Below are 19127 nucleotides of genomic sequence, written 5' to 3'. Positions count from 1 at the left end.
TCCTCATGGAGCCCTGCAGTTTAATCAATAAAACAGGGACCCACAATGAAATAGCTACTTGAATAGGCTTTCCTTTTTGAATAAAAAGTGGTCGAAGAAGTCCATAAATTTGCAGGACGCAGCAAATGAAAGAACATGCTACACTGAAGGATTGATTTTTACTTTTGTCCCTGAAAGTTCAACCAATAGGGCGACTTCTAAGGGTGGTTGGTACGGTTGGTTCGGGAACCGAGCAATGTAAGTAGCTGAACGCTAGCGAAGTGCAACCACTGATAACCTATTTAAAGGAAGTGAGGCGAATGGTGAACAAATGTTCTCTAGTCTCATACCTTAAGTATCCTTATACGTGTGATTTGTCAACCCAGAACCACTTACCAATGATACGACTGACATTTGTCCCCATTTCTGAAGTTCTATGGATATCAGGCCGGTTCGGCGATCACTAGGGGTTGAACCAATTGAAATACAACATCCGGCGGCGACTGACTGGAAGAACAGCCACAATGGTGACATACAAGAAATGTACAGGCGAGGGGGTTGATAAAAATATTGGTGAGCAACACAAAGACCGTTCATTGTGGGGACCGGTTGGAATTACCACCATACTTTGATTAGTCAAGTGAATCAGAAGGATAGTGCTTGAGGCTTCTGTCGTCGCAGTCACCAGATCGACTTTGCGACAACAGGTGTTATGAGGGTGAGGCAACATGCATGTACTTGTCCACCCTGAAGCAATGAGGGGTTGCTCCGTAAGTCTTATTTTGTCTCTCAATGCTTCTGGTGCTATACCCCTGAAGAAGTTAAAGTGAGAAAAACCAAGCTGGCTTCCATAAGGCGGAGATTACTACCAAACTATTTGTACCTATCTCACAAGCTGTGTGAAGATCCGTCCTCCTGTGTTAAATCTTTACTGTCAACCTGGTCAAACAAGATTAACAATCTAATAAATGGTATATTTTGGCCTTGTGTGTGGTGCATGTATGTCGTAAAAATAATATCTGTTTGTCCTTTTAGCCAGATAGGTGGTTTCCAGACATTTTATGACCTTTTCGTGCTTGCACTGCTGCATGTAACAGTATAAAATCTGAACGGAATAATTTGCCGTTAATTTCAATACTACATACGTTTCCATATGTTAGGTCGATCTAACTCAAAACTGAATTATTATTAGTTTTTACTTGTGCATATTATTCGTTTAGGCCGCCTCAAACAAGTGCCCAAAAATGGCAGTCTGTGTAAGATCTTTCAATGCATATGTGTCGCCTTCTATAATTAGGGTGAGAAGGAGCGGGTACTTTTGGTTATAGTACGTGTACTTATTTGATGCACCAAAACATTTCCGCAATAATTCCTGGTAAACATAGATCCCCAGAATTTTGAGGTATATGTTCGAAGGTATCTCTCTCCGACCAGCAGGCCACACTCTTCTTACGGCATTACAGAAGAAAAATAATCAAAGCAATAGCGTTTTTTCAAACTGGATTGTCCGGTGCAATGGCAACGCGACTAATTCACTGAATAATTCGTATGCCAAAAGACCTTTTCGCACTCCATCGTTGCTCACTCGCACCCGGAGCTGATTTGAGGCTTGTCCGCAACGTTGGTGTTGCCCAAATTGTGCTGAAAATTCACTGCATGCAGAGTTCATGTCTCCAAGTTATACTTAGTGATTTTAACGCAAGACGTCCCTTTAACCATCATTCACTGGGCACTATGCGTATTATTACGACCCACCTTGGCCGCCCTCAAGAATTCGACCACCTTCAAAATGCTCCTGACCCGGCGTTGTTTGCGACTGTGTTCCATATTGTTCTGTAGCGTCTGAATGGCGGAGCTGTTTGTCAAATACATACCTGCAACCTTGAATTACGTTTGCGTATACATCGTTGATTCGAGATAGATTTGATGATGGAATGGAAATTATTCTTGTGAGACGTTTTCCATTTAAATGAAGTTATCCGTGATCCTACATCACCTTGATTCTATGCGCGTTATGCAGTCTAAATCAACTGCCCACAGGAATGCGCATCCTCTGTCCGATCACCACATGCTTGACCTCTAATACAAGACTTCCAGAAAGCGAAGTATGTCAGTTTTTTGACAGCGAGGCACTCTCATGTCCACTCTGGTGTCACACCCGCGAATATGCTCTTCATACTCTCTACTGTAACCTCTCCTTATCTCGGACCTCTACGTGCAACTACGAAAAAGTATTTACCTATCCTCTACCACATCTGAAACGAGTTATTTCTAATTTGCGAAACACTTAGGGTTTATTCATCTCACTGTATTAAACCAATTGAAGTTTCCCATATCTACAAATTCAACGACTGAATTAAAAACGCTCATTCTGATCAATGCATTAACACCATTTCTCCCTCCCACAAAAACTTTACACGTGACGTTCCTCCAAAAGCGATACCAATTAGCCTGAAACGCAACTTGTTGTTTATTTTTACCATGAATTTCGCCATTTGCTTACAATATTACCAATGTCTATTCCCAACAAGTGGGTGGCATACCTTCAGATTTTTACCATAATTTCGCCATTTGCTTACAATATTACCAATGTCTATTCCCAACAAGTGGGTGGCATACCTTCAGACATGATCATACGGTTACAATCTGGATAGAGCATGACTGTGGGAATTTGCGGGGATTGCGCGAATAAAACGTCATAAATAATTGGCCATAGCCATTCTAGACTTGACCACGCACAAACCAGAATGAGGGAGACACAGTTGCCAGGAAGTTATCTCTGGGAGAGGACGCATCAAGCTGAGCGAAGATCGGATCGTTAAGGTTTTAAGGTCGCGGGCAGAAAAAGAACGAGAGAGAGAGAGGGCAAAAACGAAGCATCCTGCATGGTAAATGGGGAGAAAACTGCAAATTTCGAAAAATGAAGAACCCTAACAACGAATCTGGAAGGGTAGCTGGATTGTATCTTTCTGGCCGGTCAGTGTGGACTAAATTTCAAAACCATCGCTGAGAAAACCTCGTCCCTGTACTGCTGAGCTTATGGCCAATGTCATATAAAGCAAAATTGGGGATGTTGAAGTAGATGAATCAGTAATATCGATTTATGTTGACGAGAATCTCATCGTTCTATACAATGAAACTGCAGAGGCCCACTAGTATCGCCGCTGGAGTGGGGTCTATAGTAAAAGTTCCTGTCACCAAGTCACTTGTCTGAGCTCCACCAACGGTCGCTTCAGCACTCGTCCTATCAATATAGCCGACCACTTGAATGCTTACTTCGCCAGCTGCTACTTACCTCCTTCTCTCAAGTTCAATCCTACAATCTCCGCCTCATATTCCAACTCTCTACAACAGAGTAACCGCCAGTCTCTGAGCAGCTTGACCATCTCCCTAGCTGATGTATCAGCCTTTCTTCAAACCCTCAATGACTCCGCCGTGCCGGGAGGCGACGACATACCATCGCGTGTCCTGAGATATGGTGGTCAAGATGCCAAAAACCTTGTCCTAAAACTTTTTACTCACTCAGTCAACTCTGGAATCGTCCCCTCTGAATGGAAAGAATCTGTTGTTCGTCCCCATTCTAAATACGGATCCAGGCAAATTGCTTCGGATTACAGAGGGATCCACCATACCCTTCTTTTAATGCGAACCCTCGAAAGTCAGGTCGAAAGCTCGTTAATTAGGTTTCTCCTAGCTACAAACGCCATAGATGATCGATAGTACGGATTTCTATCTCGAAGATCCGTAAATGGCCGCCAGCTTCACTTCTTTGAGACCGTCACAGCAGCTTACGACGCTGGATACTCCATTGTGACAGTCTATCTGGATATCCAAAAAGCCTTCGAGCAGGTCCTCCACGCCTCCCTGCTACACAAACTTAGCACCGTTGGCATCACGGGAACCTTATTTCAGTGATTCGCCTACTATTCATCAGCCAGGAGGCAAATTACGCAAATCGGGGACATACAATCATCTCCACTAGCGATCACTAGCGGAGTCATTCAAGGAAGCGTGCTAGGCCCCATCCTTTTCTTACTATATATCAGTGAAGTCTTCGGCGCCATATCCCACGGTAAGGCCTTCTTCTTCGCGGGCGATATAAAAATCGCGCACAAGGTCCCCACCACTGCAAAAACCCTTGCCTTTCACCAGATTGAGCAAGACCTAGATTCACTTACTCGCTGGTCAAACGACTCTGGCCTAAGCTTCCCCTCCAAAAAAATCCTGTATAACTTCCTGCCGCTGCACCCTCCCAGCTGATGCTTTCACAATTAATGGAAATCCTATTACTCATTCTACAGAGATCAAAGATATCGGCCTCAGATACTCATGTACATTTAGCTTTTTCCACCGGGTGAAGTTTCAGGTTGCAGGAGCGCGCAGGCTCAGTTTTTTTTAATACTGCGCTACTGCCACCTTCCTTGCAATCTTTAAGCTATGCGTAAGCCCAACCGTGGAATTCTGTTCCGCGTTCTCCTTCCTCTACACCTAAAGTTGCAGATTCGCAATTGAAAGCGTCCAACGCTCATTTACGAAAACTCTTTCCTCGGTCAAACCCCCTCCCTTACAGCTCCCGCTGTCAAATACCTAGGCCTCGAACCACTATGGCTCAGACGGTTAAAATTGAATTTAGCTCTCTTACACCGTTTGCTGCATAAGGGCGCCTTTATAGCAGAGGCTAGACCAAGCATAAACTCACAACCTCGCTACAGACTCCGCAACTCCTGCAATCTCATAGTGTGTCCCCCAGCTCGCACAAACGTACGCCACTACTTCTTTCTAGTTTATTACGCTCGCATCTGGAACAGCCTTCTTGAGCAGCTGCGAAGCATCACGCATCACCATGATTTTTCTTGGCCTGTAGACAAATTCCTTACTTGTGAAACTGCTGCCGCCTTACTTAATACTCGACTACCCTCTGACCTCCTCCACGAATCGGGTCCGGTGCGCACATGAGTTGAGCGACGTTGCAGTTAGTAGGCAAGTAAAGGATCCTGTTATTATTTCTTCCCATCCACTTGAGCCGCTTTGAGCTAATAAAGGACTAAATGCCAACTTGATCTAAATATGCAGCGTTACTGGCCTGATTGTTTTCTTTTTTCCCCTTTTTCCCCGTACCAACTTACAACTCGCACTGGTCTAGTTCCTAACCCGGACTACTCTATAAACTCTGTCTAGCGTCTGTTGTTCTCGTCCAAAATCTACTGACAAAAACCAAATTAAAATTGGCTGTTTCTTCCTCAAATCACTGCACGACTTAATCACCTACTAATTATAATTATGCTGTGTTACTTGCCTGGTTGTTTTTTCCTACTCAGTAAACTTATTCGTCGTCCTAGTTGAGTCCCTAACCCGGCTTACTCTATCAGCTCTGTCTAGTAAATAGTGCTTTCAGTCTAACTGATAAAAACCAAACCAAAGTCGATTTATTTCTTCATTTCATTATCAGAGCGCATTCTGCGCTTATATATATCCATTCGATGATCTGTTCCACTAAAAACTCACACAATATCGCGGAACGCTTCTGCTCGACGTGGCAGCCCACACCAACGTTCCGACGGCGTTTAGCCATAGTGCAATCGCCACGAGTATCAACATTCCAGTCCCACCGACTCATTGACAACTGTCGTTTCACTTCTCCTCCGCAACTTGCCCTACCATCGTCTGTATGATGTTGCTTGTTCGGATTGACTGAGCTGGCTTTACCGGCCTTGATTTCCCCCGACCAAAAAATGGTAGCTGGAGTATTTAATGATGCACAAACCGCACTTATGTCTGCTTGGATGGTTGTCCACCTTGCAGATCTGGTAGCATGCACGAGGGAGAAAAACCTAGTGTGATGGACGGGTACGCCCAACAGGGGGGTCGATCTGTTACGTTGCACCATGGTGCGTTCGTACACCCGCCACCCATCCAGTAGCACGGGTGCATCGCCCATCGCCGGCGGTTCTGAGTCTGGCCTTTAAATTCAGGAAATAAAAAAGTACTGCTGACTTCTGTTTGTTGCTGCTGGTGTTGGGCTCGCCTTAGCGGAGTTATGCAACTGGCAATTCCATAAACCACACATGGAAAAATTTGGCCTCTCATCTGGAAAAAAGGAAAATTAAAAGATCACTTGGGATAGCCGGAAGATACTCTGCAATGCCCATGGCCTACATCGGCGAGCATAGTTGTATCTGCTTTCGTCAGAACGGAGGCTACACCGCACCAAAGCCCATTCCGTCAACCAAACAGAGAATACATCTATTCACCACTCCCAGTGGTAGACAAGAAAGTCTTCATTGCTATGCATCACCTACAGATTAGAGCTGATAGCAGTGCTTCGGTGACTGGTGACTATTTCTCAAGCACATACCTTCCCTTCTGGTATTATCCAACTCATGTAATAAACACTCGATTAACCAGTTAGCTTAGAAGTCCATTCCAGCCAGCCCTTACATATATGATTCCCATACCGCGCTTACATCGGTTTTTACTAGATCCCTTTTAATATAATATCGTACGTTAGGAAAATCAGCCCTTGGTCGCTAGCCTACTAAGTACAAATATATCTATTTCCTACTCCATGTAATCACTTGTCATCACACTAGTTGCAGCAGACGCCAAGTTTTTCTTTCTGTGTATATTAATGCATATTATCCCGTTTAATATCCCCTCAAACTATGTTTTGCGAATCCCCTCCCATCCCCTCACCTTCTCAAGGTTTGAACTTCGGAAGTGGCCGCTTTGGACGGCCTGGTTAGCTGATCTCCACTCCACCTGGCGTATGATCTACAACTCCGGGATCACCAAGCGGACCAATAAAACCTGCAGTCTCATATCGGCTTCGTTCCAGCTTGTTTCCTCGACCAAGCTGAAATGAATACCGCTGCTCAATCAGCTGCACACTCCCAGCTGAATCATCTCATATGTGACGTCCGTCACGGGACTGTACAAAAACTGCAGCATGTCAGGCCAATGTTGGCACGGCACTGCCATACTCAGTTTGATAGCACACCCGCAACTTTACCATTACTCCTCTTAACCGTGCCCTCTTGCACACTCGTTTCATTGACCCCAACGACCACCAGGACATTCATTCCAACCTATTGGACTACTCGTTCGAATTCAACCACCTTAGCGTCCCCATCCAAACTAACCCCTCACCTGACTTCCCAACAACAGTGCAACCAGTGAGTCTGCTTGTTCTCAGATCGCACCATATTTTTGAGACTAAACTTGCCGTGTTCTTCCAATTCGAATTAGCCCATCTCCACCTCCACTTTTGCTCGTTATGAATCCGGTCATTTACGCAACCGCCCAAGGTCACTCATGGCCAGCAATGGGTTTCCAGTTTTAGTTCAAGTCAGCCGACTGAGTCTTTGAATTAGTCGGACCTCAGGCCTATTGTTCCCTACAAGTTTCAAAATAAACATATTATTATAATTTATTCGAGTACATCCCACTTTTTATGACATTATCCGCTTTTCGCGCAAGCCCCACTACCCGCAAACCCCTCTGTCTTACCCCAGCCTGACTGTAAACGCATGATCATGCCAGACGGTATGCCACCCACAAGTTTGGAATATACATTATTATTATTTTGGTGCCAGCGCACAAGACGAAACGCGAGCTGCACAGAAAATAAGTGACTTTGTGAGGAGCATATAAAGCATATATAAATTTCCAAAATTCAGTTGCATTTAACAGCTCGTTATGTCGTAAGAAGTGGGAGTTCGAAATCACACACTCAAAGTGCAAAACACGAGCGAGAAGAGTGTAACTCACGGCCCCAATAGCGTTAATCGTTGTACATCAGATAGCTCATCACTGCTTCACCTAACCGAGAACCTGAGTGGAGGACCGTCAATAATAATAATCATTCAGATGTCATTCCGGTGTATAGATGCCATGCCATCTGAAAGAACCACGAGGACTGGGATACTTCCAGGTTGACTATGACTAGACAGGAGCGGTCGGGATGCAGAGGTTAGGTTCGAACCACGGACCTTCCAAAACGAAGGTTCAGCGGGTTAAAATGAACCTGAAGGCGGCTGGAGCCAGGTGAATAGTTCGTTCGCAGTTTTAGGTAAGCGCATTATCAAAAATATGAAGTTCATAGTTACGATTATGCTATCAAACTTCGTATGTCAGTGCCCTGCAATCATCGCACGGACATACTTCGGTTTCTGGACAACCCCGTGACACTGGCCTTTGATTAAACAGTTCACCGCCACTTGCAGTTCGCAGCGGTTTCCAGTTTTAGCTCAAATCAAACGGACGCGCAACTAAAATTGTTTCACTCCCTGCTTCATTGTTCTGGTGTCTCTTGTTTTCACCAATTTATAACTACCAACCACGTGACAAGTATGTCTCCGTTTTGAATCCCCCATTTGGCTCCTTTAAAGGAGCTGACCGTGCCACAACCGTTATGCTCCCTACAAGTTTGGAAATAAACCTATTATCATTATATTACCTGTTCATCAACGCGCGCCGTAAGGTGTCGCCTAGCTTCGCAAGGAAACGTTTGCAGACCAACAGCCAGGGTCAGATGAACTGGTGAGAATAGCCTTATCAGCCACAAATAAACGCAGGCAAGCAACAAATAGTCCAATATATTGCTCCCGGTATTTGCCCACTGTTGTTGCTGCCACGTGTGTTGTAACAAATGCATGAACTTATACGTGAGTTTTTACACCAAATGGGTATGTGGGCTTTGACTGCAGGCGGTCTCTCATTGGCAGGTTCGGATGGGAAACCCGAGGAAAGAGTTACCCGAATAGCGCCTACATCAACGACTCAGGGATGAAAAGGTTCCTGTTCTTTCATGAGTCAACTTGCCTTCCTTGGACTATAGCCATAATGTGGATAACGCCACAATGAGGGTGCACAACACTCAGCACCACAGGGAAAGCAGCAGGAGGGAGCGATAGAGGCTAATACGATACTTAAATCCCAGCCATGGCGGCTCAGATAGTAAACAAGTGCCAATGAGCTAACCAAGCACTCACGTGAGTATCAAGAGACGGACGTGTAGCTCCAAATACAGTCAGCTGTTTAACAACCGCGTTCTGTATTAGCCACTGCAAAGCAGCCAGGGAAATAAGAGATCATGTGATCTACCCCACATAAGTCAAACAAGAGAGCACACATACCAATGCGCATGGACGGGAGCGGCTCTTCATCACTGGCTCAAAAGTTCATTGGCGAGTTTCTAGTAATCTTTGCGATCATCTACCCCCTAATCCTGCCAATGAATAAGGTACCAAGTAAAAACTATCCAGAATCTCCCCACGCACCGATTTATACGATTCATTTCAAAATCTTAAAACTGTTTGTCGGCAGGAATCACTTAAACTTTCTAACTTAGCTGCGACTTCATGAGACTTGCCAATACACCATCGCCTGCTGAGCAAGTTGCCACCTAAGCACATCCACAAATCGTCGGTTCTGCTGATTGCGTCCATAGGTGTACATGGGGAACGATCCTTGTCCGGCATACGTAATTTCCTCCTAAAAGTTGCGTCGAAAAAATTTCTGGATGAAAAACTGCAATCCGCTTGATGGATGCCCAAACGAAGTACCAGCACAATCTACTAGAGTTTTGTTGAAGTTCTTTTACGTACTCAGCTTCACACTTTTTAATCAGTTCACTTTTACAGTTGCACTGTTATTACACACGCTGATCACCGAAACCAAACCGCAATTATTTTAAGGGGAACCATGAGGTGCTCATACTTGTGACTTTCCCGGGCCATTCATCTAATGGGTATGAATGTTTTAGTAACATGTTGGTCTCACCCTTCAGTTTAGGCCAGCAAAATTTTGAGGTAATCTACCATCGCCTACTCGCATTTTATCACCGGTTTACGAAGTAAAAAATATAATCAAACTTTGATATATTGTAGCATCTTTTAAAATGGAGATAACATCCACAGCATACGTCCTGCAAGTTCAACCGCGAAAAATGTTGGAATAACATGTTCACGCGTAAAACCCTCAAAACATAACAAATGATATAAATTTGTTCAGCAAGCTTCGGCACAAACGGTTTTTCTGAATGGGAAGCTTGCTTTTCAGTGATACAAGTCACCGCGACACAGGCACTTGAACAGGCATTGTCTATTGCGAACTCTTCACTGAGTCCGTCGGATGTACGTTATAAAATTGGTTCACTCTGGAAAACCGTTGTCTGAGCTCGCAATCAAGCTAATATGTTGCTTGTCAAATACTCAATTCACCTGGTAAGGTATTTACCAACGACAAACACCTCTACGATCTTTGTGCAACATCCATTAACCGCTGCCCGACCAAAGGATATGCCAAGCCTTTCAATCAAAATTCGAAACCGAGCCCCGAGTGAGTTTGGTACTTGTCACACCATCTGGTGGTCCACCCTCAAAAGCTGAATAGGATGAGAGTTTTATACGATTGTGCATGTCAAGTGCACGTGGGCCTTCTCAACTCGTAACTGCATATTAGCTCATAAATAGTGAACGCTATACCCAGAGTCTCCTTTGTTCCCTCCAGTATAAGCAAATTATAGCGGCAGATACGGAATCGAACCGACAGAGAAGTCTTACTTTTACTGTGTTGAGGGCACGGTGACAACGAGCAGTCCCTAAAGGCCTATGCGTATGACTTTATAACCCTTAAGAGAGACTTCCTGTTCTTTCTACACCGGTTGAAACCTAATGCATACCATCAAGAGCCACCGTAATGTGAGGTATTAGCAGCAAAACACGTGCTTTATGTGGACGTTTCACTTCCCAGCGTCATTTTTCCAGAACCCTATCCATCCGTCACGTCTAATCTGGCGAGATCTCTGGCAGTCCGACCAAAAAATGGTGCGAATGCGAATATATTCTTTGGGCAGTAATATATGTCGAGGATCGAATAAACGCTATTATTACTAGTTAAAACTTGATGCATATCCACAGCCACCTTCGTGGCACGAGAAATATGGGGTTCAAAAGGGTATGCCGAATGAAGAAGCCCTTTATCAAGCAGATGCCACATTTGAATCCCATCGAAAATGGGAAGATGCTGCCACCTATACCCTTCCTGTGCGACCCAAAAGGATTCGTCTGCCCAGCTCAACTGCCTGGAAGGCCAAATTTAGTACAGCTTTGTAGGCTACAGATTAAGATGGATGAAACACTGAATGCCGAACTTTTTCGGCTGTGGCTGAAATTAAGACGGCCTACGAACGCCCTCACCAAATTGAGGACCCCGAGATGCCTACTCTCTAAAATTGTCTGTTCCTAATCTCATGAACTATATTTTTCTTGGAAGCATCGTAAAAGCCTGCGAGGCAGTTTCTTATCTTCGGCTGCGGAATGATCGCCACAAAAGATGCTACTTTGAATGACCCCGCGCTGCTCTTCTGGAGGACATCGGGATTTTACATTAAAGCTCATGGTCTACTATCTGAACTAATGGCTATGCACACTAAAAAGAGTCGTGTGTCTTAATCACACCGGACACGTTTTGAATAAACCCACTAATCGTTTTCCGGACGCTCCTCAAAACAACTACCCGTTTTCGGGGTTTTGTGGTGCGCCAAAACCGACTAGACACTAATTCACATATACACATCAGTCGACGTGCGTTGACTGCAAAAACAATCCACCGGATACCGCATCTCTGGTTGAGACCGCAGAACACTTAGGACTTATTTTTCGTATCCGAGGTCTGACACTCTTGCTAGACGAATAGTCGTCGTGGTCAGAAGAATCAAATCTTCAAGCCCCACATGCCTCATAGATGATGAAGACAAGCCAGAATTGTACAGTTGCTTGTGTGCGGTCAACCATCTCTTGGTTACATAAGGCTCACAATGGTTATTACGTAGCCCAGATTTTGCATTCTGATCAAACAGCGAAACAACTCAGTGACCGACTCTAACCAGCATCTAACTCAGTAAGGGGTAATGCAGCCATCAATGTGTACTGTAATTTTTTCAGGAGAACTAGTTTACAGATGAACTCTACATGCCGAACAATATACCCGCCGGTGACAAGCGCACAGTTATCTTGCCCGTCAGTCCACTGATCACCTTTAGGGATCACGGGCTTTTTAGTGGAGAGAACCGCTTCTGATAGGCTGCAATGTATTAAAAGAATAAACGCCCTAACATACTGTCGAGAGGACAATCCGTCAACGCATTTATAGTAAAACATACCAAAAAATTATGCAAAAGCGTGCTCTGAATATGTGCTAGCAGTTGTATGCATTCACCCAGTTGGACTGCACATTCAGCCGTCGTTAGACAAACGAAGACGTGGCACAGAGGAGCCGTATGGCTGTTCGTTCATCTGCGCAAAACGCCACGCTATTTACACCGAAGACAAAATTGGCTATTAATTCGTTTCTGCGCGTTCTCAATATTTGTTGCTAGACATGCGGTCCAGCGAAAGCTCATAGAGGCAACGGGTCAAATCTTAATCTGGCTGAAGCCGACGTGAAAGAATGCTTCCGAAAATGGGAGCTCGATAATTTGGCCATCCATTTCCTGGAGCGCGAACGCTAATGGGTGCTCTCCGTATCGAAAGCCAGATATCGTGGAGGGCGAGACAGTTTCAGAGTATCTTGAGAGTAATATGGCCCCTATTAGAAGACGAACTGGTAGATGAAAAGGCGCTACAGACAATCTAGACTAAGATCAACAATTCTTAACAACTGTACGTCATTAAAACTGGTCTAGGATCCCTGCTGTTGCGTGTGACACATATGTGCAAAAATATTCCGCCATAGCTACCAGCTGTCGCTCTTTCTTTGGTCGAACGCGGTGCGCGATTTCAGACCAAGTAAACAAAGCAAGCACGATCTTCTATTGTTCTGCAGTCCAGCACTAGGTGTTGGATTTAAGCTGATTTCAGAAAACGAACCAGGGCGTTTTCGCCTTAGTCTGGCCTGGTATCGACCTCCGAAAAGATTCCAAATCTTCATCGTCGCGTGCTGGAAGGTCCACAGTGTAGCTTAGGCCAGGACTCAACCAAGCCTTACATATTCGGTACCACAACCCACTCAGCGCACAACTGCTCCACTTATTACGTGACCGTCTCCACCACTGTAAGGAGTAACTGAATTCAAAGATTGCTGGTACATTGCACGTGGAGGCCAGGTATTTACTTGTTCACCTGATCTTGATCCAAGCTATCTCACCCACACGAAACGTCATTTCATTGATCCGCATTGAGATTCACCATACTGCAAGTCACAAGTGCTGTGATTGATACCAGGTCTTTGCACCCGACGAGCAAGATCAAATTGTGATCCTATGGAGGTTCAAGTTTAGTACAAGGCGATTTGTCTCAAAAGGCAAGAGCAATAACTGACTCCAGTACGGGGCAACTCTAGCTCGATAATCTTTAAATAATTGTGTACCTCCATTCAGTGATATCGAAATACGTATAAAAGAGCACGTGCAAATTCCGAGTCACACACTAGATATCTGGTTTCACCACCAAGTCGCTGATCGTCTGCTTTTGCGTGCACCTCCAGCTCCGCACCGTGCGATCATTGGAATCTTCCAACAAGGCCAGAACTCTTTCCATAGGAACTTCAGGCAGAGAGGTTCAAAACTAAGGTTTGCTGTCTTTGCTGAAGAAGGTACATTTACTGGGAAAGCGCGTTGGATTGTCGTCAAACCATTTTACCATATAGTAGTCTGAGCTTTGGACGTTTTTGTGATTTTGTAGTGCGATAGGTACGTCCAAGTGAAAGGATCGTCAAAGTGAATTTAAGCCACAATGGCAAGAATAATCCGCTGTGAGTTAATGTACTGGTTAACGCAAAAATTGCACGTTTGTATGGGTGGATGCACGAAACTCCATCTTTGTAACACGATAAGACCCATTCAGTATAATTATCAGGACAGAAACACCGAATATTTCACAAAAATGTACATGAACTTGTTGAAAATGCTTATTCCCAATTTTTGCAACCTATGTGATTCTAACTGATCAGAGTGTTAAACGTCCTGCAAACTGTGTTCAACCTGTGTTCCAAGATAGTTTCGTCCGACAAAATTTGTATTACGTTGGCGAAAAAACATGGAGACTTGTAGAACCCTCAGAGCTTGCCGTGAAATCGTCAGATGATTTAAAGTTTATACAGGGTCGGATCTGCTGAGAACAGGGTTAGTCATATAACGCCACTATGAGTCAAGGAAGCTCAATAATCTTTTGGTTGCTCACCAAAGTTGAACGTATCCCACAGCATGAACATTGCGCATGCGTGCAAATTAAGAGGAGGGTATCCCAAATCCGACGTTGCTGGAAATAGCTGGCTGAGGATTTGGAACAAAGTTTGATACTACGTTCTATCTAGCTTCTTCACAACTACAGATTTTGCAGATTGTTGTGCATGAGGACCCTTGAGACGCCACGTGCTTTTGACAGCATAGGCAAACTGAATTAAATGCCTCTGAAAAACCACGTTAGTTAGATTGACAACAAGAGGTTATGCATATGCGGTATAATGCACACAACAATTGCCGCCCAAAATTACTGTTCTCTTCTGGGAATGCAATGCAGAACCATTTAAAACACAAAATATCACTGCTCCTGTTTTGCATCTACGCGCAAAAGCACGTCATAAGTGTCATTTCCGTAGACGCTTTCACCCCTTTGAAAGATTTGAATGATTGAACTAATGCAACAACCAGTTTATCTGAAAATATCGCGTGGATTTGAAAGTTTTATACACCATTACCCAAATTCACACATGGCATTGCGGTACTCTTTGCCTGGCCTGGTAGCTCACACCCCTTCATCGTTTAGCCATGGTTCGTATGCTCTGGGCTACTCCGTTCTGCTGCCATCGTCCCAAGGGCAGGTGCGCCTCATTTGGCTCTTCCGTGACTTACCCTTTCCAGCGGCTATTTGACGTTTGCCTGTTTGAAGTGACTGAGCTGTTTTACTGGCCTAATTTTTTCCTGACCGGATAAAATATCTGATAGCTGGAGTTGTTTATCAATGCATAAGTCGCAAAAATGGCTGATTGGTGGCATACAGCCTTGAGATCTGGTAGCACGCACAAGGGCCGAAAATTTCGTGTGGTGGCCGACACGTCCTACAGGAAGTTGTCATGTTTTGTTGCACGATGACGCGTCGTTTCCGCGCCACCCTTCCAATAGCACGGATGCTCCGCTCATCGCCGTCGGTTATGAGCATGGCCTTTAATTCAGGAAATCCATCATAAAACACCGCTGTTTTCCGCTTGTTGCTGCTGGGCCATACTCGTCCTCGTTGTGGAATTGAAGTGGCAACACTATGAAACAAAGACGGTCAGAACTGCGTTTTCACCTGTTAAAAAAGAAATTCGCTAATCAAAGATAAGATGGCCTGGGAACACTGCGGTGGCCGCGGCCGACATCGACGTGCAGAGCTCTGGTTGCCTTCATCATAGTTGGGGCCGCAACACACTAAAACCCACCTCATCAGCCAAACAAATCACGCGCATTTACTTACTGCTTCCGGAACTGAACACAATGTGAGAAATGTATATACATATTCAGGGAGATTCCTGGCCCTCCACCGTCAGTATACGCGACTCTCGCCTGAAGGCGTTACTGGTTCTTTCGGGATTGACCATTTCGGCAGATTTTCAGTCTGTGCTCTCCACAAAGTCAATAATTATCTGTACGGTCCACGTTCCTGCTAGTGTGTTGCCACCAACTCACTCTTCCAAACAACTTTTACACCTGACTCCACTAAATCAGCGAAACCAGGTCTCTAGAGTTTCTCTGTACACCACGGTTTTGAGATTCCTGCTACCATTTAGCCGCATTGCTAATTCCTCCACTTCATCGCCCACACCTATGATTTTCGTGCTGCTGGCCATCGGCCTAACGGTCCAAGGCCACAAGGCCACACCACTGGTTTTATATTTTAGTTCAGATTGATCGGATTGCGTACGCCAAATATGCTGCCTCACCAACTCGATTATTATGGCTCCTAATTTCCCGTAATTTGCAATTGTCTTATCATGTATCGGGAGAGATGCCCACTGTTTGCCCTCCCATTTTGTTTTTACTCACCATCTTCAAATCCTAACGAACGTATTGGATAATACCCACTGTTTATGGCACAGTCCATTTTCCGCACAATCACTTGCACCTACAAACCTCACCAGTAATGCGTTTATTCTGACTGTGACGTTATGAACACTTCTGAGTGTAGGCCACCCACCAGTTGGAAAACAACTTTTTTGTTATAATGCTGAGTCAATCAATTTGTGAGGATAAACATGCACGAAATTTGGCGCGGAATGTATCGGATCATCTTAATTTCCCCTCAAGGGTTATGAAGAACCACATGTTTCTGGAAGGAAATTCCGCCTTCGACGACTTTCAGAGGCTGCCTGTAAAACAGCAACACCCCAGCAAAGCAATTGTACCGAACTGGCACCTTCCTTTGAATTGCGAGAACTAACAGTAAGTTACTAAGAGGGTAGTTATGAACAGGAATTGGCTATCAGGCTCTCGTCCAACTTGCCATTCTTACTTCATCATGAAAAGTCGGCTCTAAGACCATTGGTGGTTCCTGGGATGAGTCGGCCTTGCTTCCACCATATTAATTGCATGGATTTCCAGATACCCTATTGAGCATACGTCGGACCAACAAAGTTGTCTACTTGGGACACACGAAGGACGTAAGTCTTAATGAGCGTGCCCAAGGGGCTGCCACGAAGAGGTATGTCGGTCTCGAATCCGTGGATTATGAAGTACGTCTCGGGGAGCTCGAACTAATCCCTCGGATGGGACATAATACCCACCTATACCTTGTTTGAACAATTTTTATTCAGCAGGTTTTTCATCGGTTGTTCAAGATATACCTGAGACCTAGTTCAACGCTCTTTTAAGTGTTGTTTGGGGCCTCGCGTGGGCAAACTTACTTCCCAGCGCAGGGAACTTACGGAAAAAGTGATACGCTCTTTTTCCGCCAATGCTTTTCAGGAGAACGGAAGCCGCTGAACGACCAGAACGAACTCGATCCTGTGTATCAGTGCGAGCATTTGTCAATCGTGGTCTTTCAATACTGACCAATCGGCGTGTCACAATCGGGAGATCTCTGATGCCCACCCAATTGCGCCGAATGCTGGCTGCGGTTGAAACAAGGATGTTTGGAGAATGGTGCTTCCAACTATAGCCACCCTGGACAGAGACACCCGGCCAAACCCTTCCATAATCAAGCGTTTCACCTCCTGCGTAAATTGATTCCATGTAATAAATATTCTGTATATCAATTACTTCTAGCATGACGTACTTTTGCGCTATATGGGACTGCTTTATGGCTGCTGTTTTGTTTTCATCATTATTGGCTAAAGTTGCCGACTCAGAATTAGTGATTTTGCGTCCCATGCAAGATTCGGGCATCTACGTACGTCGTGGCAGTTCGATTGTCTTGCAATGTGGAGAAACGACAAACATAACTCTGGTTATCTGGCGGACACCAGACAATACGAAGGTTCCCTACGGATCAGGCTCAGAAAATTCGGAAAAGACACTCAGTGTGTGGAACGCAACCGCTGCAGATTCAGGAAGTTACTCCTGTACTGCGTATTCGCTCGATAGTCTTCAATACAATGCAACGTCAGAAGTCGTTGTGCAAGGTAATTTATATGTTTGGTCATAATTGGTTCTATTGAAGACGTTCCGGATCCTCCAACGAACGTGTCGTTAACATCTCATCTTTCTACCGGACTGTTCGCATCCTGGACATTCGGCGAGGATCACAGAAGTTCAATTCATCTCCACACCATCTATCTATATAAAACGTAAGCCAGTATTTAATTAGGTTATTTTGGGTTGTCAAATTGCTCTCCCTCATGTAGAGTCTGGTCTCGAAAAAATTTTCCGATCACCTGGCGGCTTTGTACTGCAGATGATTTGTTTTCTGTGGCTGTGAGTTGTGGCCTTCACGTGCAGGCCTTCATGTGTTCGTCAACCGTTATCTCAGAACCGTTTGTCGTGTAGGTTGCTGCGGGGGAATCGGCGACGAGGCCGTTTGGAAGCGAGTGTTCTGTTTAGCGTCGGAAGCTTTCACGGGAAATGTGTTTAGCACCAGAAGCTGCGTTGGTGAAGCAATGTACGGCGTGCGCCGAATCATCATTTGCCTTAGGGAGTGTTGTTTTGCTTGCCCAACTCAGGGTGGCAGAAAATGGAGGTGGTTAGCCTTTGATTTGACAGTGGGGTACAAAAGAAATTACAGGAGGCCCAGGTGTTGTTGATGCAACTCGAATTCTAGGATGGAGACTGCGTGGTCTCCACTGCGCCTCGTTAAATAAAATAAGATGCAGCTACTAGTGGACGTTAGTGGTGTTGTCAGTTTTTTCTCCACTGCGGTTAAATAAAATAAGATGCAGCTACTAGTGGACGTTAGTGGTGTTGTCAGTTTTTGTCTGCATTGCCCGAATGAGTGCCCGCCCTCAGTGCTAACCTTCTCACTGAGTATTTCAACTTATTGTTATCATCTGGGGGTTGTCTCCCAGATCTGTGTTGTTCCCGTATTACCCTATTTCCGAAGGTCCCAAATATGAATTCACCGGATCAACTGAGATCAACCTCCTTGTCATCCATTCTTGATCGTTGCTTCCAAAAAGTGCCTGCTGATCGCTGGAGTCGTAGATTGCAACTATCCCCACTTCAGTTTGCAATTCTACATTGATACGGCTGTTCGGAAGCCACATCACTGTTGCATCCACTGCTTCTTTGCTCTTCAGCCACTGCTTCTAACCTTAGCTTGGCGTTTTTTGATATCTCGAAAGCATTTGATTCGGTTTCGCATCACACAATTCACGGATTCACGGATTGATACATAGGATCCAGGCTTTCGCCCAAGTTTCCCGGGTCGCTTTTGTTTTTGTCGGTCAGTGGCTGTCGTTCACCTTGAAGGCACAAGTGAAAAAGGGTGTGGCACTGCTCTTTATGTTCTAAGCGCGAGGCAGTATGCTTGCCAGCGCGAGGATTCGCATAGCTAAGTGTCTAATAGTGCTTTAAATTGGGTTCGAGAAGGAGCGTGGACAACCGTCGGAGGAAGGTCATTCCACGCAGCTACTACCCGAAATGAAAAAAAGTTTTGTCTAACGGATGTGTGTGCCCTGAGCTTGAATATTTTCTTACTATGTCCCCGCCGGGTGTTTGCTGGGTCAACGGTAAAAAA

The 19127-nt window shown here is 45.0% G+C and overlaps 1 protein-coding gene across 1 annotated transcript in view; it reads left to right on the top strand.

Annotated features, from left to right (window-relative positions):
* Window positions 1-707: 707 nt before the first annotated feature.
* The window catches only part of T265_13110 (hypothetical protein), a gene marked incomplete at both ends in the record, with an annotated part of 76583 nt that continues 58163 nt past the window's right edge, over window positions 708-19127 (top strand). Inside the window, 4 exons of the mRNA XM_009167263.1 lie at window positions 708-749; window positions 6104-6345; window positions 17222-17577; window positions 17616-17742. Coding sequence (XP_009165527.1) covers window positions 708-749; window positions 6104-6345; window positions 17222-17577; window positions 17616-17742 — 767 coding nt within the window. The remainder of the gene's footprint in view (window positions 750-6103; window positions 6346-17221; window positions 17578-17615; window positions 17743-19127) is intronic.

This window comes from Opisthorchis viverrini (assembly GCF_000715545.1).
Source record: "Opisthorchis viverrini unplaced genomic scaffold opera_v5_40, whole genome shotgun sequence".
Lineage (NCBI taxonomy): Eukaryota > Metazoa > Platyhelminthes > Trematoda > Opisthorchiida > Opisthorchiidae > Opisthorchis > Opisthorchis viverrini.
Note: the sequence above shows the minus strand (reverse complement) of the source record. Positions and strands in the feature narration are given on the sequence as shown.